The sequence below is a fragment of the Vidua chalybeata genome, chromosome 21, assembly GCF_026979565.1.
Source record: "Vidua chalybeata isolate OUT-0048 chromosome 21, bVidCha1 merged haplotype, whole genome shotgun sequence".
Classification (NCBI taxonomy): Eukaryota; Metazoa; Chordata; class Aves; order Passeriformes; family Viduidae; genus Vidua; species Vidua chalybeata.
In genome coordinates, this window is record NC_071550.1 from 3860490 (window position 1) to 3882724 (window position 22235).

The 22235-nt window shown below is 47.8% G+C and overlaps 4 protein-coding genes and 4 non-coding genes across 13 annotated transcripts; 3 read left to right on the forward strand and 5 right to left on the reverse strand.

Moving 5' to 3' along the window:
* Positions 1-41: 41 nt before the first annotated feature.
* LOC128798403 (surfeit locus protein 1) lies at positions 42-4872 on the forward strand. Of its 3 annotated transcripts, none has more exons than XM_053961847.1 (9): positions 42-142; positions 781-862; positions 982-1109; positions 1440-1522; positions 2286-2477; positions 2976-3048; positions 3421-3583; positions 4127-4208; positions 4398-4563. In XM_053961847.1, the coding sequence occupies exons 1-9, from the start codon at positions 56-58 to the stop codon at positions 4462-4464; spliced, it is 957 nt and encodes a 318-aa protein (XP_053817822.1). In that variant the 5' UTR covers positions 42-55; the 3' UTR covers positions 4465-4563. The 3 variants fall into 3 exon arrangements, with proteins under 3 accessions (XP_053817822.1, XP_053817824.1, XP_053817823.1); XM_053961849.1 differs by having other exon boundaries at positions 4127-4243; positions 4398-4486; XM_053961848.1 differs by lacking the exon at positions 4127-4208 and having other exon boundaries at positions 4398-4872.
* Positions 4873-5385: 513 nt separating this feature from the next.
* On the reverse strand, positions 5386-9270 carry RPL7A (ribosomal protein L7a). Its single transcript, XM_053961850.1, has 8 exons — positions 9216-9270; positions 8550-8670; positions 8136-8285; positions 7252-7392; positions 6864-6943; positions 6405-6535; positions 5975-6044; positions 5386-5544 (listed from the first exon to the last, which is right to left on the reverse strand). The coding sequence occupies exons 1-8, from the start codon at positions 9216-9218 to the stop codon at positions 5440-5442; spliced, it is 801 nt and encodes a 266-aa protein (XP_053817825.1). The 5' UTR covers positions 9219-9270; the 3' UTR covers positions 5386-5439.
* On the reverse strand, positions 6610-6683 carry LOC128798740 (small nucleolar RNA SNORD36). Its single transcript, XR_008434523.1, has one exon. It is a non-coding gene; the product is annotated as a small nucleolar RNA SNORD36 (small nucleolar RNA).
* Positions 7089-7166, reverse strand: LOC128798745 (small nucleolar RNA SNORD36). Its single transcript, XR_008434529.1, has one exon. It is a non-coding gene; the product is annotated as a small nucleolar RNA SNORD36 (small nucleolar RNA).
* LOC128798748 (small nucleolar RNA SNORD24) lies at positions 7466-7535 on the reverse strand. The gene has a single exon (XR_008434531.1). It is a non-coding gene; the product is annotated as a small nucleolar RNA SNORD24 (small nucleolar RNA).
* Positions 8355-8427, reverse strand: LOC128798747 (small nucleolar RNA SNORD24). Its single transcript, XR_008434530.1, has one exon. It is a non-coding gene; the product is annotated as a small nucleolar RNA SNORD24 (small nucleolar RNA).
* Positions 9271-9322: 52 nt separating the features above from the next.
* MED22 (mediator complex subunit 22) lies at positions 9323-16241 on the forward strand. 4 transcript variants are annotated; one of them, XM_053961851.1, is made up of 4 exons: positions 9323-9467; positions 9974-10054; positions 11118-11326; positions 14879-16241. In XM_053961851.1, exons 1-4 carry the CDS (start codon positions 9345-9347, stop codon positions 15075-15077), a joined length of 612 nt encoding a protein of 203 aa, XP_053817826.1. In that variant the 5' UTR covers positions 9323-9344; the 3' UTR covers positions 15078-16241. The 4 variants fall into 4 exon arrangements, with proteins under 4 accessions (XP_053817826.1, XP_053817827.1, XP_053817829.1 ...); XM_053961852.1 differs by having other exon boundaries at positions 14885-16241; XM_053961853.1 differs by having other exon boundaries at positions 9449-9532.
* A 445-nt stretch (positions 16242-16686) lies between these two features.
* On the forward strand, positions 16687-19450 carry SURF6 (surfeit 6). Its single transcript, XM_053961846.1, has 4 exons — positions 16687-16855; positions 17253-17468; positions 18060-18151; positions 18614-19450. Exons 1-4 carry the CDS (start codon positions 16762-16764, stop codon positions 19283-19285), a joined length of 1074 nt encoding a protein of 357 aa, XP_053817821.1. The 5' UTR covers positions 16687-16761; the 3' UTR covers positions 19286-19450.
* The last annotated feature ends 2785 nt before the right edge of the window (positions 19451-22235 follow it).

The window sequence follows — 22235 nt, forward strand, 5'->3', positions numbered from 1 at the left end:
GCAGGGCGGGGGCGGCGCGGGCAGCGGGGCCGGGCCGGGCCGGGCCGGGGCTGCCATGGCCGCGCTGGGGCTGCGAGCGGGGCCCAGGCTGCTGAGGGAGCCGCGGGCCCGGGGCAGGCTCGGGGCAGCGGGGCCGGGACGGGTAAGCCGCAGATCCTGTCCTTCGATCCCGTCCCCTCATGCTCTCCCCAGACCATGTCCCCTGATCATGTCCCATTATCCTGTCCCCTCACCCTGTCCTGATTCAGTTCCCTGATCCTGTCCCCTGATCATGTCCAGTCATCCTGTCCCCTCATCCTGTCTTGACTGAGTTCCCTCATCCTGTCCCCTCATCCTGTCCTGATTCAATTCCCTGATCCTGTCCCCTGATCCAGTCTCCTCATCCAGTCCCTTGATCCAGTTCCCTTATCCAGTTCCCTCATCCTGTCCCCTCATCCTGATCCAGTCCCTTGATCCTGTCTCTTCATCCCATTCCCTCATCCCATCCCTTTGTCCTCTCCCCTGTAGGCCTTTGTTTCTGTCAAGAATAGATTAAGCTGTTGTGCATTTGCTGATAGCGTGGATGGAAGGTCATTGCTCTGCTGTAGGGCAGATCTGTAACGGAAATTTTATCTTATTTCATTTAAATTACAGCCCAACCCATAGTGTTTCACAGGCAGTTGCTCATTTGAGACTTAAATCAATGGATCATCAATCACGCAATCATCAATCACTGATATCACCTAAATACAAGTTTTATAAAGCAGCAACATTACAAAGGATCTTTCTTATTCTGTGTAGGCATCACAGTGCTTGATCAGAAGAACATTTTTTGGATGCCCTCTAACTAAAGGAGGTTCTGGTCTGGTTCAAAAGTCTAAAGGTAAGAAAATATTTGTCTGGGCTTCTGCCCTGTTTCACCCTAGTACCAAGATGTAATATTTCCTGCAGGAATTTGGCATCTCTTCTCTGAATCCTGTTCCTCATTCTGGTTTTCTGCAGATGTTTGTTTGAGGTTCTGCAGACCACAAAGTTCTACAGCAGCTGCTGGCACATCTGGAGAGGATGCCTTGCTGAAATGGGGCCTTCTCCTCGTCCCTCTGACCACGTTCGGTCTCGGCACATGGCAGGTACAAATAAATATTTCATTTTTTTGAAAAATGAGCACTTGAGGACTGTCAAGTTTTTCCATCTGTTTGATCTAGTTCAGACAACAGGCAGGTTTAAAGATTTGCTGTTATTTTACATTTCTGTTTTCCAAGTGTCCTCTTGTAAATCTTTAAAGGAAGTATTTTTTTTACTCAAATTAAATTCAGTAGCCTCTACTTTCATACCTCAAATTACCCTGATTTAGGCCAGGTCTGATGAGAAAATTATGACCAAGATTTTAAGGCTTGCTGGGGTTGTTATATTGCTCTGTTCTACTCTAAGGAGATACTTTTGTGTTTGTTTATTTCCAGGTTCAGCGGCGCAAGTGGAAATTAGATTTGATTGCACAGCTGGCATCAAGAATCACAGCAGATCCCATCCCTCTGCCATTAGAGTATGGAAACAGGGATGGTTTGTTGTCTACAGGGCACTGACTGGGAATATTAGATATGAACCATGCACAAATGAGCTTGTGCTGAACTGACCTGCATGAAAATGAAGGGATGCAATGGAAATTGGGATGTGTCAGCAAATTAGAAAGAGATACTGATAATTTATTTATTTTTAGTAAAAAAACATGTCAGTTCTTTCCTATGGGATACTCTAAATGCATGGGGAAGGATGAATCTCTGTTCAGGAGAATGTGGGATGTAATTCATAGCATTTTTAATCCTTCTGGAGAAAGAGGACTTGGGTGTCTGTGGTGTCCCAAAGGAATTTTTACTGCAGCAGGGAGTCTTGGAACAACAGCAGGCCCTGCCCAACATGTGGAGCAGTTGTGTCAGATGTGAGAGAGATTTTTAAGGTCACTTGGTTACCTGGCACAGCTCTCAGAAGGGGTCACTTGTTGGATTTCATGGTCTGGGATGGGAAAGAAACGCTTCCCATGGCTGGATGCACAGGCAGTGAGTCCACCTGCTCTGTGATACTGTGGAAAAGAGCTTCTCCCTGGATGCTCCTGATCATCTCTAATTGATTCTCTGGGACAGTTGAAATATATTAAGCCATATTTTGTGAGCTGTTTATCTTCTGCCTCTGTTTGCCAACAGGCTCCATCCAGAGCCAACCATTAGGGAAAAGGAGAATCCCGCAATAAAATCTCCTGATTGAATTCACCTAGCACAGCCATGATTTTGTTTTCCTCTTGTTCCATGCAGCCCCATGGAACTGAAGGAGTTGGAGTACAGACCTGTGCAGGTCAGAGGGCGTTTTGACCACTCCAAGGAGCTCTACATCCTGCCCCGCTCCCTGCTGGACCCCGAGCGGGAAGCGCGGGAAGCCGGGAGGATCACATCCCACCCGGAGAACGGAGCCAACGTCATCACCCCCTTCTACTGCACAGAGCTCGGGTGAGTTAGGAGAGCCCTGCTCCACGGGAGCACTCACTTCTCCTTGGAATATCTGAATCCTGGTGGTTGGGATTGTATCTATCATAGAATTCACAGAATGACAGGTTGGAAGAGACCTTAAAGATCATCAAGTCCAAGCCATGTCCCAACACCTCAACTAAACCATGGCACTGAGTGATGCATCCAGTCTTTTCTTAAACACATCCAGGGATGGTGACTCCACCACCTCCCTGGGCAGACAATTCCAGAACTTTATCACCCTTTCTGTAAAAAACTTCTTCCTAATATCCAACCTGCCTTAAAAGGCATTTCTCAGTCTGTGACATCACTGAAGCTCAGTTTGAAATTCTATTTAAATTCCTTTATAATGTGCATTCAGGTGACAGCAAAAGTGGCAGCAAACATGTGGGTTGCTTCCTTCTTTGGTCTTTAGTTCTAGGCAGCAGCAAGAATAAATTCCCTTTCACTCCTGAGCAGTGCTTCTTTATGTAACTCTAGGGTCACAATTTTAGTCAACCGAGGATTTGTGCCCAGGAAGAAATTGAAACCAGAGACGAGGCTGAAGGGACAGGTAAGGGGGATCCAGGGAATGGGGGGTGCTACTTTGTGCCCCTTGGGTACCCAGAGGCACCACTCACTAACCCAGAAAAGCAGGAGCTATGTTCAGCAACATGGGAGGTGATTTAATTAGTCATTGCACTTTCCAAAGACAACAAACCTTTGTTTCCCATCTTTTTGTTAAGTAAATAATGTGTTTTACAAACAAGGAGCTGTTCTTGTTCTGCTTTTTTCCCTGCTGTGTTACAGCACTGCCCCACTGCAGGGAACAACCACTTCATTTATGCTCAGACCCTTCAGGTGCCACATTTTCCTGACAGGACTTGATGTATCAGAATATGAAATCAATCTTGAAACATTTTTTTCTTTCTGTACTCCTCCTCAGATTGAAGATGAGATTGATCTCACAGGGGTGGTGAGACTAACAGAAAAAAGGAAACCCTTTGTGCCTGAAAATAACATTGAAAAAAACCGCTGGCACTACCGGGACCTGGAGGCCATGGCCAAGGTGACTGGTGCTGAGCCCATCTTCATCGATGCAGATTTCAGTAAGTCACAGAGGAACCCAGCCCCATGCCCAATTTACATCACTCTCCCTCCCTTTCCCTTCAGTTCTCTTCCTGTGCTCTGCCAGCCCACTGGTTTGAAGGTGACAGGGAGCCTAGGAGAGAGCTGGAGAAGGACTTTTGTCAGGAGCATCAAAGATAGGACAAGAGGGAGTGGCTTCAAACTGCCAGAGGGCAGGGTTAGATGGGATATTGGGAAGGAATTCTTCCCTGTGAGGGTGGGGAGGCCCTGGCACAGGAGGCCTAGAGCAGCAGTGGCTGCCCCTGGATCCCTGAGAATGTTCCAGGCCAGGTTGGACAGGGCTTGGAGCAACCTGGTCTAGAGGAAGGCATCCCTGCCCATGGCAGGGGGCAGAATGAGATAAGCTTTAAGATCCCTTCCAACCCAAACCATTCTGGGATTCTGTGAACTCAGGAACACCACTGTCTGAGGAAGAGCAGGGGGTATCTACCAGATTTATCACCTTCTTCCCCTCCTACACAGTGTGCAGATAAGGATTTAACTTGGCTGTGTTGTCCCCACAGGAAGCACAGTCCCAGGGGGGCCCATCGGGGGCCAGACCAGGGTGAGCCTGAGGAATGAGCACATGCAGTACATTGTCACCTGGTAAGGAACGAGCACATGCAGTCTATTGTCACCTGGTAAGGGACCAGCCTGCCTGGAAGAGCTCTTGAGCTAGAAAAGCCCATTTTGAATCTAAATAGCTTGTGCCAGGTGGTTTGACTTGGTTATTGCAGCTGTCTTAGGGAGGCCCAGTCCACCCTGGAAAGGTGCCAACGTGATTTTCTTTCACAGGTACAGTTTGTGTGCTGCAACTTCCTTCCTGTGGTACAAGAAATTTATACAGAAGCTACCTGTGTGAGGGGAAGGAAGAAACATCTTTGTGCTACAGTCAAGAGCAGACTCTTATGGATGACAGGAGCCCAGTCATAAATAACTGAAGCACCTGGAATTCCAAAGCAGTTTCAGCAAACATGTTATCAAGCTGCAAATAAGACTTTAAGCAATCCCTGCAAACTGAGCTCCCACCACTGTGATTTGGCTGCAGCTTGGGAACACTGAACTTCAACAGTAATCACAAGAATACATTTTTCTATCGTGGTTGGTTGTATGATACAATTTTAACATCTCCATTTTTTTTTTCCTTTAAGACAAACCCAGAGGATTTTGTGAATCAGCCTATTTGCAGCAAGTAGTCCTCCCTGAAGTCAGGAATGGCTCACAGCAGTTGCACAAAATAAATAAAGGCCTCCAGGTCTTTGCCTTGTGACTTGCATAATGCATCTTACATGGAACAGCAGTAAATCTGAATTAGAGGTTACTGTGGACACTCCAGTCTAGCTGGGGAAGGCAGCCCGTGGTTTTGCAAGAGGATGAGAGCTGGCAAAAACAAGCAACTACCACAGCTGGAGCCTTGGTAGCCTCCACAGTGCCACCAGACCAAGTCAGAACTCAGGAAAGTCTTGATTGTTCCCCCCTCCACCTGCCCTCACTGCCAAGAGGCAATTTCGATTTGCAAAACCAAGCCAGGCTTAAAGCCAGAACTAGCCCAGCCCAGTCAACTTCAAAATCCCATGTGCAGCTGAGCTGCTGGGCTGTGTGTTCAACAGAGAGTTATTACACAGGACTAGTAATTAAGGAAGGTTATTCCAAGGTAAGTAATAACCAGCTCTGTGCAGCCGTTTCTGCCCAGCACTATTCTGTCACTGGATGGAAGGCACAGAAATACAGCAGTGCCACTGTGCTACTCCCTGCCTTGAACACTCCCATGAACAGAGACCACTGAAACAGCTGGGGTTTATTATGTACAGAAAACACGGTGCAATGCAGTACATCTTCAGCCCAGCTTTGTAGCCAGCTCTTTAGCCTTTGCTTTTTCCAGCTTCGCAATGCGAGCCACCGATTTTGGACCCAGGACGTTCCCGCCCCAGTGGCGACGGATCTGCAAGGAAGGGACAACAAGTTAGAGACCTCATTCCATCTCTCACTGTGGCACTCCATTCTGCACAAGGGGAAGAGCTCCCTCAACTAAAAAGTCCTGCACATTTCAAGCACTGCACTACATTTTGGGGCAGCAAAGAGAAAAGCTTAAAATCTTTCCCAGTGAGGGATATTGGATTCAGCTATCCCTTAACTCCTGGATTTGGGATATGGAATTTAGGTAGCAGAAGCTGTTGTCCTCTCTACAATCCTTGCCCTAGGGTTGCTGTTTACTTCTAACCTGGTGACAGCTTTCACATTTTACCCCATCCTCAGGTAAAGAATCCGGGTACACTGTAAGCAAACCTAGGTACAACACACCCAAGTATAAATCCCATTTCTCGCTTCTGAACAGTGTAAAAAGACAAGGCCAGCAGCAGAGAGAATCTTACCTCATCATATCTGTCATTGTAGTTGGTCTTCACAGCCTCCACCAGCTTTGCAAGGGCTCCCTTATCCTCCCTGTTGATGACAGTTTAAGTTCCTTTAGAGCCTTGATTTAACTTTTTCCATAAATATTTTGCCACAGAATTTGAGAGCTTCTAGTGACAACCCAATTTTTCAGGTTAAGCAAAAGCGTCACAAAGGATTAACACTCAGAATCTGCACTGCTCAGATTTTAGAGTAACCACCCTTTTGGTAAACCAAAATAATCTACACATTCAGGAGTTGATGGAGACATTTTTAAGACACTACAGAGGTGGTATTGAAATTTTACTATTTCAGAGAGACCCAAGTTTGCCACCCACCTGCCCCAGAGCCTGCGCTTAGGGCAGTTTGCTTTCTCCACAAGACAAACAGGTGAGCTCCCAGAACACTTACGGGTTAACCTGGGTGAAGGCCACGGAGGTGCAGGTCTTCCTGTGGACCAGCCTGCCCAGCCTGGCTTTGCCCTTGATGATGCAGTAGGGAACCCCCATCTTGCGGCACAGGGCTGGCAGGAAAACCACCAGCTGAAAGGGAAGGGAGCGCTGAGTTACTGAGGGAGAACATCCCTTTGTGCTGGCTGTCAGCCTGGGCTGTGGCAATTGCTCAGTGTTAAAAAGCTCGTTTTGCTCTTCACTGCTGCTTCAGGTGAAGAAATTCAAAACATCATTGCAAGGGCCCAGCCTCACTGCCCAACCAAGACAATTACAAACATGCACAAGCATCCAGTTCTGGCAAATACGGTTTTTTTTTTTGTGCATTCTCTTTCATGCAGATTATCCTAAAATCCATTTTTGCCTTAAAAACACTTCTGACCCCACCCTAAGTTACACAGGTAGCCTGTAACATGCTCACCTCAATAGGGTCTACATCGTGGGCAATAACAACAAGCTGAGCTTTCTTGTTCTCCACCAGAGTTGTGACAGTATTAATACCTGAAAAACAAATTCTAGATAAGGTTTGATTCCTCTCGGTCATTTTCAGAGCTTTCTTGCAAACCAACTCTGATTCCACAGCACAGCATCACTATGGAAGTTACAAGAACTTCTCACATCAGTGGCATTTCGTGGACAATTTGCTAAAGCTCAGGGTTAAAAAGCTCGTCTATTTTGCTCTTCACTTTGAGCTCAGGTGAAGAAATTCATAACATCATTGCCATAGCTTGTCCAAGGCTGGTTGAAGAACTAACTCTTCCATCAGTTTTCTCTCTTCACATATTCCATCAGCTCAGGTACAAAGTTACCTGCTCGGAGGACTGGTGGCCGCTTGGTTGGAGCATCTCCCTTTCCTGCAGCTTTCTGCTCAGCACGAGCCAGTAGCCTCTGCTTCTTCTCTTGCTTATTTTCAGGCCTGTATTTGTGTGCCAGCTTCAGAAGCTGCGTGGCTGGAAGAGAACACCTACTAATTAGTTGCATGACCTGAAAATCTAAGCGTGTTCTTTTTTAAAAATACTGCAGTGCATCAGCGATCTTGGTGGTTGTCATCACTTTTTTTCTTTTTTACAGCAAAAAGTGATCATCATCTGCACAGTCCAAGAGAAGAGCACCCTGAGAGCCCCTATTTACATGCAGCTCTGATGGCACTGAGAGCTCCTTGTCTGTCTGGATGAGGAAATACCAGGGCACCCCCACAGCAATTGTGATTAGAGGTGGTGCGTGGCTCTTTTAAAGCAAGGAGCATCTATGAGGAGGAAATTATTCTACAGAGGTCCAAAGTTTTTTGCATTCACAGGAGCCACCTAAATCCCTTCTTCCTTCAGTGCCAGTTTTCCCCCCAAACCTGCACTCCCATAGATGTCTCAAGCAATCTGTTTATACCACCCTGGGTAGTTCTACATCAAGGTAGAAGAATGGAATCACAGTTAAGATTTAATGCAGGGTTTGGGTCAGTAAATAGAGCTTTGGTATTTTCTATATCCCTTTTCAGGGTGCACATCAGCAATCCAAGATTTAAGCCAGCAAACTGATTTTGACACCACCCTGGTCTCTATTAAAGCCTCCCTAAAACACTTCTGCAGACATAGCCCAGCTCACCTTTGTTAAGGCTCATTTTGGTTTCTTTCCCCTTTTCTGAGGCACATCCCATTCACAATCCAAGCCAAGAGAACCTTGTGGGGCACACCCTCACCTGTCTGGCGGTCCAGGGCCTGGGTGAACTGGTTGATGGCAGGAGGCACCTTCAGGCGTTTGTAGAGGATGGACCTCTGGCGCTGCAGCCGGATGTAGCGTGGCCATTTCACAAACCGGGTGAGGTCACGCTTGGGCTGGATATCCTGTCCTAAAAAAAACACAGCCTTTAGCTCAGGGCTGCCCCAAATCCAGAGCAGCAGCACGGCAAGGGCACAGGAGCATCAGTGATCTTGGTGGTGAAGTGTCAGCACGACCACTCAGATAGCAAATATTCTTTCACATCATCTGCGCCTCGTACAAGAGCAGCACTGCACAAAGTCTGCAGTGGTTTTTAGTGTTTATAACTTAGACATCTGTTCATTGAACAAGAAAAAACCATGGGAGCGACCATCCCAAATATCCACTTACTCACCAATGCCAAAGTTCTTGGGCCTCTTCTCAAAGAGGGGATTGACAACCTTCTTGGCCTCCTGCTTCTTGACTACAGCAGGGGCCGGTGCCACCTTCTTGCCCTTGGCCTTCTTTCCTTTCGGCTGCAAGCAAGAAACACACTCTGCCTTCTTTTGCCTCCAAAACTTGTGTGCTTGGAAGAGTTACCAGCCCACCCTAGAAATGTGTTTATTTTCCCAGGCATTTCACCAGCCTGGCGGCCTCCCATACTCGCCCTACTCTCTCAGAGAGAGAGGAAATCTTTTGCTTTACACTTACAATGTTTATAAACCACCCCGAGAGGGAAAAGGATTAAAACGAGCGTGATGATCGCTTCCCCGAGAGCAGCCGATACCCCCACGGCGCGTTACTGACCACCGGCACCCGACCTACCCCCGGAGCGCCCTGCGGCCTGGCCGGGCTGCCCGAGCCGGCAGCAGCCGCAGGCTCCCGGCCCGGGCTGCCAGGCCCATACGCGGCCTTCCCCCATCACCGCAAATCGGGCACGGAACACCGCTCCACCGCCTCCCCCGCCAGCCGAGCACCCTCGCGGCGCTGCCGCGGCCCATCGGCGGCGGCGGATGACAGCGGGCGGCCGCCGATGGCGGCGGATGGCCCCGGCCCGCCCCGCGCCGCCGCCATCACTCACCATCTTGGGCGGCGGGAGAGAAAGGCGGAGCGAGGCATGCCGGGAGATATCTACGGCGCGCGAGATCGCGCGAGATCTCGCGAGAGCGCGGGAGGGCGGGGCGGGGGCCCGTGAGGGGAGGGCGCGGCCATGGCGCAGCCCCGGGTGCTGCCCCAGAGCAAGGAGACCCTGCTGCAGTCCTACAACAAGCGCCTCAAGGACGATGTCAAGTCCATCATGGACAACTTCACCGAGATCATCAAAACGGCCAAGGTGGGCCTGAGCGGGCCGGTCGCCCCCGTGGGAGCACGCCGGGTGCTAAGCGGAGAAGGGCGCGGGTACGCGAGGAAGAAGGGGCTGTGAGGGGAGAACCTTTCGTAGAATCCCCGAATGTGAAAGGCTTTAAAGGGACTTTAAAGATCGTCTCGTTCCACCCCCTGCCATGGGCAGAGACGCCTTCCATCAGACTAGGTTGCTCCAGGCCCTGTTCAACCTGGCCTTGGACACTGTGTGAATGGAACTGTAATTCACATACCGATGTGAATTTCACATGCATCATGTGTGATCTCATTTCACATCTATAGGAAATTCACACACATATCCACATCTATAGGAAATCCACACAGATTTCCACATTTATAGGAAATTCACACACATTTCCACATCTGTAGGAAATCCACACACATATCCACATATATATTCCCCTATATTGATAGCATAGTAATTGTCTGTTTGAATTTTAAATATGTAGAGGTGAATTTGTGTACTTTTTTCTTTAGATCGAGGACGAAACTCAAGTTTCTCGAGCAACCCAGGGTGAACAAGATAACTACGAGATGCATGTCAGAGCTGCAAATATTGTGAGTAGCACTGTGGGCAGCACATCCTGCAGAGGCTGTTGGGTTCGTTTTTGGATCTTCATAACACTCCCAGGGACCACTGCCAGGAGAGTAGCTTGGGGTTTGGGGAAAGTTGGGTCAGAATTTGGGGAAGGTTGGGGAAGGTTGGGTCAGAATTCTGCATAGAACAGAACAGGAGTTGTAGTTCTGGTTCAGTCCTGATGGTCTTTGTTAACTGAACCCAGCTCCACTGTGTTGGAGACTGATCTTCCAAGGGATTTTACAGAAGCCCCAGATATAAAACCTGTATCCACTGCCTTCTCACTTCTCCTGCAAAGCACCCTCATATTGTGTGATTTTTTATTGAAAGTCTGGGCTGAAGGGGCAGCTTGGGAGATCATGGAACTGGAGCAAAGCCCAGTTCTGCTGTGTGATCAGCCCAGTTCTGATGTGTGATCAGCCCAGTTCTGTGTGATCAGCCCAGTTCTGATGTGTGATCAGCCCAGTTCTGATGTGTGATCAGCCCAGTTCCGATGTGTGATCAGCCCAGTTCTGTGTGATCAGCCCAGTTCTGTGTGATCAGCCCAGTTCCGATGTGTGATCAGCCCAGTTCTGCTGTGTGATCAGCCCAGTTCTGTGTGATCAGCCCAGTTCTGTGTGATCAGCCCAGTTCTGTGTGATCAGCCCAGTTCTGATGTGTGATCAGCCCAGTTCTGTGTGATCAGCCCAGTTCTGTGTGATCAGCCCAGTTCTGATGTGTGATCAGCCCAGTTCTGTGTGATCAGCCCAGTTCTGTGTGATCAGCCCAGTTCTGCTGTGTGATCAGCCCAGTTCTGCTGTGTGATCAGCCCAGTTCTGTGTGATCAGCCCAGTTCTGATGTGTGATCAGCCCAGTTCTGTGTGATCAGCCCAGTTCTGATGTGTGATCAGCCCAGTTCTGTGTGATCAGCCCAGTTCTGTGTGATCAGCCCAGTTCTGTGTGATCAGCCCAGTTCCGATGTGTGATCAGCCCAGTTCTGTGTGATCAGCCCAGTTCTGTGTGATCAGCCCAGTTCTGATGTGTGATTTTTCTTGCTGCTGCAAGGTCCGAGCTGGCGAGTCCCTGATGAAACTTGTGTCTGACCTGAAGCAGTTCTTGATCCTCAATGATTTCCCCTCTGTGAACGAGGCCATCAACCAGCGCAACCAGCAGCTGAGGAGTCTGCAGGAGGAGTGTGACAAGAAGCTGATTGCACTGCGGGATGAGATCTCCATTGACCTGTACGAGCTAGAAGAAGAATATTACTCTTCCAGGTACAAATAGGGCAGTGGACTCTGCCTTACAACTCCAGGCCTTTTTGGGGTAGTTAGTCCAGACCATCAAAGAGCCCTTAGAGTATAGGTGTTAAGAATGTTCCCAAAAAAAATTCAGTCCTACTTTTAATTAGGTCAAACTCTTTTTCTTCAACTAAAGCAACTGCCTTTTCCTTGTAGATACCCTACAGGGTTTAAATGTCCTGGTGAAGGAGGTGTTCACAGCATCCCAGGTTTGATAGGTGATTTCCTTCTGTTGTAATCATTAGAAAAGAAGATGAATTTCCTTGGGGGAGATCCCTCTAAAGGAGCCTCTGGCTCTCTCCCTGCAGAGACCAGCTTGCTGAGCTGGGTCCTGATGTCAGCTGGTGTCACCTCACCTTTGTGGTGAGTCCTTTCACAAGTGACCTGGTCACACATTGTGCCTTTTCCTTCACAGTCCTCTGCCCCCAGCTGCCTCCAGTCCTGCTGGGGTCAGCATTTGCAAGGAGCAAAAAGACTTGCTCACTTTCATTCAATAATGAAGTATTGTGATAGGATTTTCTAAGGAATGACTTATTACTGATTTGTTTGTGGGATTTTTAATAATTTTTAAAGCCTCTTATTTAGCAAACAGACTTTAGAGAATTCAGACACTTTATTTTGTTTTGTCATGCACTCCAGCACTTCTAGTTAATGATGCAGTTAATGAAAGCAGAAGAAAACAAATATAAACCTAGTTATTTTGGCTGCACTTTCCAAGCTAAGTGAAGTCAGTGCAATAATTCTAGGACTTTTAAACAAACTTTAAAAAATCTTACTTAAAATTTTACTGACCAGGTTTTCTATGTTTGCCTTTTCCATTTTTGTAAGAATAATGAATGCCTATATCCCCAGCTAAGTCAACTAAATTGCTCAATATCTTTGAAAGTAAGGCCATTGTTTATGAGTAATATATGTATTTTAAGAGTAAAAAGATAATAATATGACACGGCTTAGAGGTAAAAGTTTAGAGTTGTTTTTCCAGCTTTATTCAGTTTTTTGAGGGGTTGTGATGATCACAAACCCAAGCACCCGTGCAAGTGCTGACAGGTCCATGACATAGCAGTGAGCTTATCCAGAGGGATGTGGTGTGGGGTGAGAGTGCCCCACATGTGCCAGGCATGCTTCCCTCACCCTGTCCCCAGACTGCCACCTCTGTGTGCTGGTCACTCTCACTTTTGGACTGAGGGGCTCTGGCCATGCTGGCGTGGTCTGTTCACCTGCCTGGCCCCAGGTGCCACATAAAGCAACCCTTGCTGGCAGAACTAACATGGAAGCACAAATCTTGGTGTACATCAGATGGATTTGCCTTCCTGCTCTTTCTCATGGGTCATGAGGTGAGGAAACCTGGCAGCTCTGCAGAGCTGTGATCTCACACTTTGTTATCATGTAGCACTTGATCGTTTGCTTCCTCCCTTCCTGTGCTCTTTCCTGTCTTTTTCTGCACCAAAGAAATTGTGTCTGTGTAAATACAGAAACAGTGATTTATTCAAAGTCCTTTTATAATTAGAATACTACAATATTTTTAATGAAATCTTATTGTCTAATGTGGGGGAAAGGGTTTCTGTTATGTCACGGCCATGTTTCAGTGGCTGTCAACACAACAGCCTATTTGCCCCCAAAGGGGAGTTCCTTGCTGTCCTGGGAATGCCTGCTCAGTTGTAGGGTCAGGTGTTTGCCAGGCTTTTTATGTGCACATGGGGCTTTTGATGAGACCCAAAAGCAAGTCCTTGAAACTAAACCCAAGAAGATTGTCCTGCAGGAATCTTTGCTCTCCTGCCCTGTGATCAAGTAGTTTTCTAGAGCTGTCCCTCTGCCCTCAGACTGTCTGGGTGCCTCAGGGGAGTAGTGAAGTCCCTTCCACGCCCTGAGGAGCCCTCCCAGGACAGAGCAGCAGGCTGGCCAGTGCTCCTGGGCTGTGCAGAGCTGCTCACTGACCCTGACTTTTGAGGAGTGTTAGCTGAGAGTGGAGCTTAGACTCTGGAACTGTTCTAAGTGGGGCAGCAGGAGAAGCAGTCACACTTCTGACACAGCTGAAACGTGGTTAGCAGCTCCCCTGCCATGATGTGTGGATGCTGTGGTCAGGTTCTCCTGGGAAATCGTGGCCTGAGGTCTATGACAGAACAGGAGTTGTAGTTCTGGTTCAGTCCTGATGGTCTTTGTTAACTGAACCCAGCTCCACTGTGTTGGGGACTGATCTTCCAAGAGATTTTACAGAAGCCCCAGATGTAAAACCTGTATCCACTGCCTTCTCACTTCTCCTGCAAAGCCAGCTGGGTGATGCTGCCAGAAAAGAGCTCAGCTTGCACCTAGTGCTTTGTGTGCTTGTTCCCCACAGTGGTAACTGCAAGTCCAGCTTGCCCTCTCTCATCCTAACCCCCAGACCTGCATTTGTGTTCCATTGCTCCCTCCTCTGAGATCACAGGAGCTGTCTTGAGTGTGGGGTTAAATCTCACATGTTTCATGTTTGTGCAATATGAACTGTCTCATATTTCTATACTTAAAATATTTTCCTAAGCATCAGTCCATACATTACAAATGTAAATAAAGCTGCAACAACAAAATCACTTGACCCACTGGGTTTGTTTTTCTCTGAATGCAAGCTGCTTTTTGCTCCAGCACTCACTTTGTCTTGGGTGTCTCTTGTGTGTGCAGCTCCTTCTTCTCTTTGGGATTTGTGTTGGTTTTGTTCCAGTTCCTTCCGTGTTTCTTTTTAGTTTTGGCCTTTCCACATTATGTTTTCCTCAGAGTATGGGCAAGAATCAGGCAGTTGTTTAAAAACCTTATTTTCCCCACACTGCTGGTCCATCCAGTGTTGGAGTCCAGCCAGCTGCTTTTAGAAGCACTGTTAGCTCAGGCTCTTTGGGAAAAGGCAGGAGCTGTCAGTATTTTATAATCAAACTGGGAAGCTTCAATGGAAGACCCAAACCTGTGGAGCACTTTTTTGAAAGGGCAGGGGTGCAAATAGGGTTCTTCTTTATTGTGACAGGGACAGGCCCCAAAACAATTTTGACAGGTTTTTTTTCTGTAGTAAAATTTAAAGCAGGATTTCTATTTTTTCCTCACATAGGTTGCAGTCTAATTCCAAGTAAAGCAATTGCGGGTAAGGTCCATGTTTCACTCATCAGTAGCAGAAGTCACATATTTGGGGGTGTCAGGACTTCAGCTTAGATCTTTTCAGAGATTTGGAGTGTCTGGATTGGAATTGAGCCTCTGTTTCATTTTGTAGCCACAGTTCTCTAAAATTGCCCCAGTCCTCACCAGGCCCAAGAGATTTTAAGACCAGTCCTTAGGGGGGTTGTCTTAGGGAAGGCCAGTGTCACATGACTTAGGATGATTTCATGAACACAGACCTTACATCCAGCTTTTTTTTTTTTTTTTTTTTTTTTTTTTTTTTTTTTTTTTTTTTTTTTTTTTTTTGCCATTTTCTTAATGCTTTGCTTCTGTCTTGCTCCCTCCACCCTTTCCATCCCTCCCCTCCTCTGTCACCACACCTGCTCTCTCCTCACGGGGGTTGTTTGTTCTGGAAAGCTACAGTCTGTGTGACAGCAATGATCTCCCACTGTGCGAAGCCTACTGGAGACAAGACTTTGCCACGCTGTCCCCCGAGAGCCTCTCGATGCCTCTGGCAGCTGCCACAGCCGAGCAGAGCGTTGCCACCTCGCAGAGTTCCACCCCGTCGCACCCGCACGTGAACGGGCACGGGGCGGGCCCCGCCGAGCATTCCTGAAGAGGATCCGCTGCTGCTGCCGGGCGCGGTTCATCCCTGCCCCCTGCTGCAAGTCTTCCTCCTGCTGCGCTGAGCAAGCGGCTCCTGCTGTCGGGAGGAGGCACTGGAGCTGTGCTGGCAGGGCTCTGCTCCCTGCATGGCTGCAGTGCTTCCTCCACGCCAGGACCTTGCCAGGAGTGTTCCTGTCCCTTAAGAGATAGAGAAATGTAGACACAAAGTGAATCTCATTATAACAAATTAGAGTCAGGCTTGCTTTAACGTGATAGTTCCGTGTAGAGTTCATTAGAAGTCTTAGAAGTTTGTTTCCATGTGAGTGTTGGGAGTTGAATTTCTTTGGGATAAACTTGAGCCAAATGTGGGGGCAGTGAGTGTGTTGGGGTTTTTACTCTGCTTCCCAAGGTTACTGACATTCTGGCTGCTTTAAAGCTCTCTCAGGATGGCATCTAACAACCTCTGGTCTACTGTAAAGAGTCTTATAATATTTTTACACAACAGTCTTCACTGTCAAAATGCTTTACAAACTTGAACTCTTGATTTGGAAGGAGGTCTCCCAGGAGACCCTTATGGAAGAGCAGTGTTCCCCCCTTGGAAGAAGAACAGGCAGACAGGGATCAGACTGAGGGATCAATGACGCCACTTGCTCAAAGCCACAAAGAGAAGCAGTGTCATGCTTTAGTCAGTTGATTCCTTCCTCAGTTTTTACACAGAAATTCCCGTTAATGTAGTCTGAGCTAACATGGAGCCACTGTTTATGTTGGCTTTTAGTTTTGTCTAATGAAAAAATCTTGAGAGCAGTGAGGAATACTCGGTTACTCTCAGTTTCCTTCCAAAGAAACACATTTGGTGCTTGGTCTGCAGCTGTTCAGCAGCTCAGCACATCTTCTGTCCTTTCCTTTTGTGGTGGCTCTGCCTTGGCTCGAGCTGTGCAGCTGAAAGGGAGATGCCACTGAACTGAACAGTGTCACCACAGCTCGGTGTCACAGGCACCACAGAGCCACCAGGGCATTCCAACAACTGAGCTGAGCTTCCCCAGCTTTCTGTTGTAATGTCTCGTTTCTTAGGATGTGAATTTTTGTTATTATTTTTTGGTTTATTTTTCTTCCATTCCATTTATTTTTGTAATTAGGTGATTTAATAAAACTGACTGTTTTGTATAATTTTTAAGGCGTGTGTTTTCAGCCATGAGGCTTTGTCAAAGTGTCACAATATGAGCGTGCACATGCGAGGAGGGGATCAGCTCCCTGCAGCTGTTCCCGTACAGGGGCTGCAGAAACCATCACGAAACTCGCCCGTGCTCTGGGGACCTCACCCCGGTGCAGGGGGAAGCTCGGTTTTGTCCTCCAGTAAAGGGAGGTTTGGCAAAGCAAGGTTTGGGACCTGCGGCGGAGGCGAACCGGGGGCTGCCCGCGGGGCTCCGGGGAGGTGTCTGCAAGGAACGGGGGTTGCAGCCCTCCAGGAGAGCCCCGAGCAGCCCTGGTGTGGCTGAGGGACGCCGCCGCTCCGCGCTGGCCGCGCCGAGCCCGCGCAGCCCCGGCGGGGGCGGCTCCGCGGCCGCTCCGTGCGCCCGGCGCTGCCGTCACTTCCCGGCCGGCGCGCTTCATCCATCACTTCCTGCCGGGGGCTCCACGAGGAGGGCTCCGCAATCCCCACGCTGCCCCGGGCAGCTCTGGGACCCGGGGCGGCAATGGCCAGCCTGGCCGCCCAGGACTCCTACCTGCAGGGCTTGGCCAGGAGGGCCGGCGTGCAGCACGCCCCGGAGTCGCGGAAGAGGAAATTTGGTACTGGAACTGTAACGCTTTGGTTCTGTCCTCTCCGGCCGGTTTGTGGGAGGCTGGGCGCGACAGCCGTGCCCCCACGGGGTGCTTGGCCCGGGATTGTGCCGGTTTCTAACAAAAAAAAAAACAGTCTGCTCAAACAAGGAGCTCCCGAACACGTTGCGCACATTGTACTGGGAGCCCTGGAAGTCAGTGGTCTCCATCCACTGTGGTGATGGATGTGGAGAGCTGGAAGTGTACAAGGATGCTTGGTCTAATTAAATAAATCCTGAGCCGTATAATTTTTGAACATTTAGATATACCGTTGCGATGCTGGAACATTAATGTTCAGTAGTAACTGAATGTTACGAGTGGGAATGTAGCATTGTCCTCTTTTGTGTAATTTGTTTTTGCCTTCTAGTGTCTAAGCCAGGCCAGCCCGAGGATGCTGGCAGACAGGCCAAAAAACAGAAGAAAAAGAAGCCCAGGAAACAAACTGAGAAGAAGAATGCTCCTTCAGCCAAACACGTGGTTTCTAACACCAGTAAACCCACTCCAGGACAGAAAGCAGCCCCTCAAGCCAGCAAATCATCTCCACAGGGTGGTACACAGAACAGAAAGGAGAGTTTGCCTACAGGTAAGAATTCCAGTTTTGCCATGGTCTGACTGAAATGACCTGGGCTGAGATGGCTGCTTTTCACTTGCTTCACACAAGTCTAGTTTGGGAAGCGTAAATTGAGAACGTCATTGCTTATTTCATGTGCCCCAGAAGCTTTTGCCTATGGACAGGAATTTGTGCCATCACCACTGGGTGGCTCTCTGGAAACGGTGTTTAACTGAACTGCAGAGGTTTTGTGCATGTGAGTAACTTTGGGAATTACACGTGGATGCAATCCCTGTCCTGCCAGCTCAGCTTTCCTTTATGACAATGAAAAGCCAGATCACAGAGAAAAGATGTCCTGAGCCTCTCTGTTCCACAAGCCTGGGACTTGTCTTTGGCTTGCCAGGCAGCCCCAGGGCATGCCAGGCCCACTGCTGGCAGTGTTGAATGATAAAAGGGGAAATTCTAAAGAAACCAATGAAATAAAAACTCTGGGTTTGTTTGGATTTTCCGTTCCATTCAAAGCATCTGAAGAGTTCCCAGAGTTTTTCCCATAGCCAGAGAAAGTGCTACTGTTCGGCTAATGCTGCTTTTTAAGTATTTTTATTTTCTCCCTCTCATTTTCAGGAAGTAAAAGTGAACTGAGTTCCCCTTCTGTTTCTGCAATCAGTCTGTTGCGTCAGAGACTCCACGAGAAGATTAAAAAGGCTTCTGGACAGGTATGGGGACTCTGAATGTGTATCCATGTGTGTGTTTGTGCACTTGAAATCCTCTCCAGCCTCCCAGGGCATGTGGGGACAGGATCTCACAGGCTCAGGGTTTGAGCTGATTCCAGCTCGTTAGGAATTGCCTGTAGGGATTGCCAGGTGACCTGTGTATGTTCTCTGGAAAAACCTGTGAGAAAAGATGGGGTCAGCTTCAAAGAGAACGTGCCTTTGGTGATTTTTAGGAAAAAGCAAAATAGTGAGAGCCTGCAAGGGAACAGCTACAGGCTGTTGAGGGAGAGCAAAGGGTTTGAAATGTTGTTACTGTGTTTAGTGTCTCTAACAGCTGAGTCACAGCTTCACATCACAGGTGGTGCTTCTTAGGAGGAGTTTGAAATCAGGAAGTGGGGGACAGCCCACTTTTACTTCTGCTTTAACCCTTTAAGGCTTCTCATTCATGTCCATCCTTCTCCTTAGGATAATGCCAAGGAGTTAACCCCTGCAGTCCTGGAGAAGAGGCAGCGAAGGAAGTATGAGAGAGAGAGGAAGAAACGCCGGCGAAAGGAGTTAAAGATGAAGGCAAAAATGGAGAAGAAAGAGACTGAGGAGGTACCAGCAGAGCCAGAAAACAAAAAGGAGGAGAGCAAAGCTGAGATTGTCTTCAACAGGGTTGAAGTTCATGAAGAGAATGAGTTAAACAAGATCCAGAAGAAGAAAGAGAAGAGGAAAGCTGTGAAAGGCAATATCACTCCTCTGACAGGCAAGAACTACAAGCAGCTGCTGAGCAGGCTGGAGATCAGGAAGAATAAACTGGAGGAGCTCAAGGAGAAGGACGAGAAGAAAGCTCAGGAGCTGGAGACCAAGATAAAATGGACAAATGCTCTCTATAAGGCAGAAGGGGTGAAGATCCGTGACGACGAGGAGCGCCTGAAGGAGGCCCTGAAGCGCAAGGAGAAGCGGAAAGCCCAGCGCAAGAGGCAGTGGCAGGAACGGACTGTGAGGGTGGTGGAAAAGATGCAGCAGCGGCAGGACAAGCGCAAGAAGAACATCCAGAAGAAGAAGAAGGAGAGGATAGAGAAGAAGAAAGCCAGGGCCCGGAAGAAGGGCCGAGTTCTGCCAGAGGACTTGAAAAAAGCTGGGTTAAAGTGAGAGCGAGGCAGCTCTCCTGGCATTGGGGTTCCAGGGTGGGCTGTCTGTCACACGGGGCTGTGTCACTGTCCCAGGCTGTGGGGCAGGCACTGCCACAGCTTCCAGCCTCATCATGCTAAAAAACCAGTTGTATGTTTGTTAATAAAGTTTCCTATCCTAAAGAAACACCTTCTGGCTGATTTCTAATAGGAATTATTATTTTTCTAAAGGGGAAATGTCAGTTGCTGTCCCTTCCTCTGATGTGCAGCACAGTGTCTTTGCATCCTCTGGGAATGGGAAAGAGGAAAAGGCAAAAAGACCAAACACAGGATTCACCTCAACACAAAGATACTGCATGTGTCATAAAACCTTTGCTTATATGAACTTGAACAATACCTTTGAAAAGAAGAGTGCATCTTGGATACATTTATCCTCCCCACTACACGAAAACTGGAAATAATTTTCAATTTTAGACAGTGCTGTTCATTTATAAGTTATGTTTTATCAGCATTAGGCCAATATAGACATAAACACACATGTACACGTGCATGGATTTATTATTGTGGGGCTAACTGAACTTTTCTGGATCATCCCTACGACACACTGACTGATCCTGATGGTAGAAGGATTGGCTCCAAGTCTGTCTTTGGCAATAATAAAAAATTAGGCAAAACCCCAAAAAAACTTCTGGCAACCACAGGTGCCTGCAAGGGTTTCTTGGCACAGTTCACCAGTGCAAAATTGTATTTGGTCATTACCAATTTTGTCCTTTATTGTTTATACAGAAATACAAATGTGAACTTGAGCAGCTGTTTGCCCAGCTCAGGAGGGAAAGTACAGCTTGGCTGTTGGCAATTCAGCCTGGGGAAGATTGGTGGGAACAATCTATCCAGAAAATAAAGCAGCTCTGCCCCTGAGATCAGTCAAACCTTGCTGATGCCCTCCTGATCTTGGTTGGTGTGAACTGATAACTTGTACTGAGCTCAAAGAAGTTGAATTCTCGATTCTCTCGATCTGGCTCTTTGGAAGAAGCTCTTTTTTGCCTTATGCCTAAAGCTGATGAATGTGCTGTGAGGGGAATGCAGGCTGTGCTGTGCAGTGCTTCCCAGCTGGATCCCTGCCAGAGCCCAGGTAACTCCCTGGTGCTGTAATCTGAGCCTGCAGAGCCAGGAGCCCGAGCAGTGGATTTGTGCTAAATTCACGTTCAAGCCTCAGGTGTGACTGAACACATTTGTGTTCCTGCAGCCTGTTCCACACTCGAGTCCAGCAAGGAAACCTCTCCCCGGGCACAGAGGGAGCTCTCCCCATGGATATCTTCTCTTTCTTCACTTTCTGAACAGCCCTGCACTCACAGCTTGCCACTTGAGTTGTAGAAATCTGAAATCCACGTTTGGAAATCTGAAATAGTTGCTCTGCAAAGAATATTTTCCATGGAACGGTCTACAAGTGAGGTATTTATCAGCTGTCCAGAATGCTTTCCAAGCAGGGCTTGAAGATAAAGTAATGCTTTGTTCTGGGAGGTCAAACAAGTTCATTTGGGAGTAACAGAGCTACTTTCAGCCATATCCCTTTTAAAAAACTCTCTGAACAAATTCGAGGAACCTGAGTAACTATTAAAAATGCTTTAGCTCTGATTTCTATTTCTTTGGAGATTCTTTCATCAGCTGCAACCACATCTATTAAATTTCTGTTTGTATTCATGGTAAACTGTAAATCAGTTGAGGTAAACCTCAGTGAGATGGTTTTAGATGCAAAGGATGTTTCAATCTCAGCTGGCTCTAGTGCTCTGGCAGGTTTGTACCACAGAAACTGAAAATAAGGGGGGAATGCATCAGCTGTGCTCCTAATGATGTAATATTTCAAAATATGTGTATTTCTCTTCCTGAGGGAATAGATGTTTACTCTGTAAAAAGACACATGGAAGTGCTCTATGCCCATTACAACAGCTGAAACTGCACTAAAATAACCAAACACCCACATTTTTTTTTTATTCTGTGTTAATTTTACTGCCCAATTTGAGGACAACTGTTAGTCCCCTTACTTCTCTCTGTTCTTGATCCTCTGTCCTTCCCCATCACCCAAATTCTGTGCTCTCAGCCTCTGTATGCCATGGAGATAGAGCATGGGCCAGGTGCAGAAAATGGGAATCCCCAGGAGACTCTGCAAAGGGATTGTTTGTGTATTTCTTTATGCTTCGGGTGGAAATGTTGAGAGGATATTTATGCAATTGGAAAGTGGCATCAAGCTGGGAGGGGCTGCAAGCCCCAAGGGAAACAGGATTCACTCAGGGCTTGATGTTTTAGGAAAACAAATAGCCTGGAAATTTGAGTTTGTTTCCATGAAGTCAAGTACAAGGTTTTATGTGCCTCTCACTTGGTTGGGAGAGGTTCCACAGAAAACACATGGATTGCATTTGGGCACAGGCTGAATGTCATCCCAGTGCTGAGCTCTAGCAAAGCAGGCAAAAGTCCTGTGGGAATGTATGAACTGTGACAGCTTTTCAGTTTTGGGGGGCAATCCAGCTTTACTCCTTACTGCTGAGGGCTCAGCAGGGGAATTTGGGGTGCTTTGACACCAATTTCCTGAGAATGGGCTGATTAGAGAGAGTCCAGTGAGATCTGGCAGAAATAATCCCAGATCTTGAAGTTAGAAAATTACAAAGAAAGATTGAAAGAGGTCACAGAAGAGAAGAGGGAAGGAAACATCAGAGCCTTCAGGCATGGAAAGGGAGACTGCCCAGACCTGGACTGCAGCAAGTGAGACCCTGGTTGGAAATTTGGAAGCCTGCTGATGAGAAGGGCTTTCCTACCTGCTCTGCGTGCAGCCATCTCTCAAAGAATGCCTGAAAAACATCTGTTTGAACCCCTCTCTGCACATTTGTCTGCTTTGCATGTGCTGGAAGCATCAAGCACAAGGTAAGAAACGTGGCACTGACAAATCCTGGTGTCAGCATAGCAGCTCTCATGACACA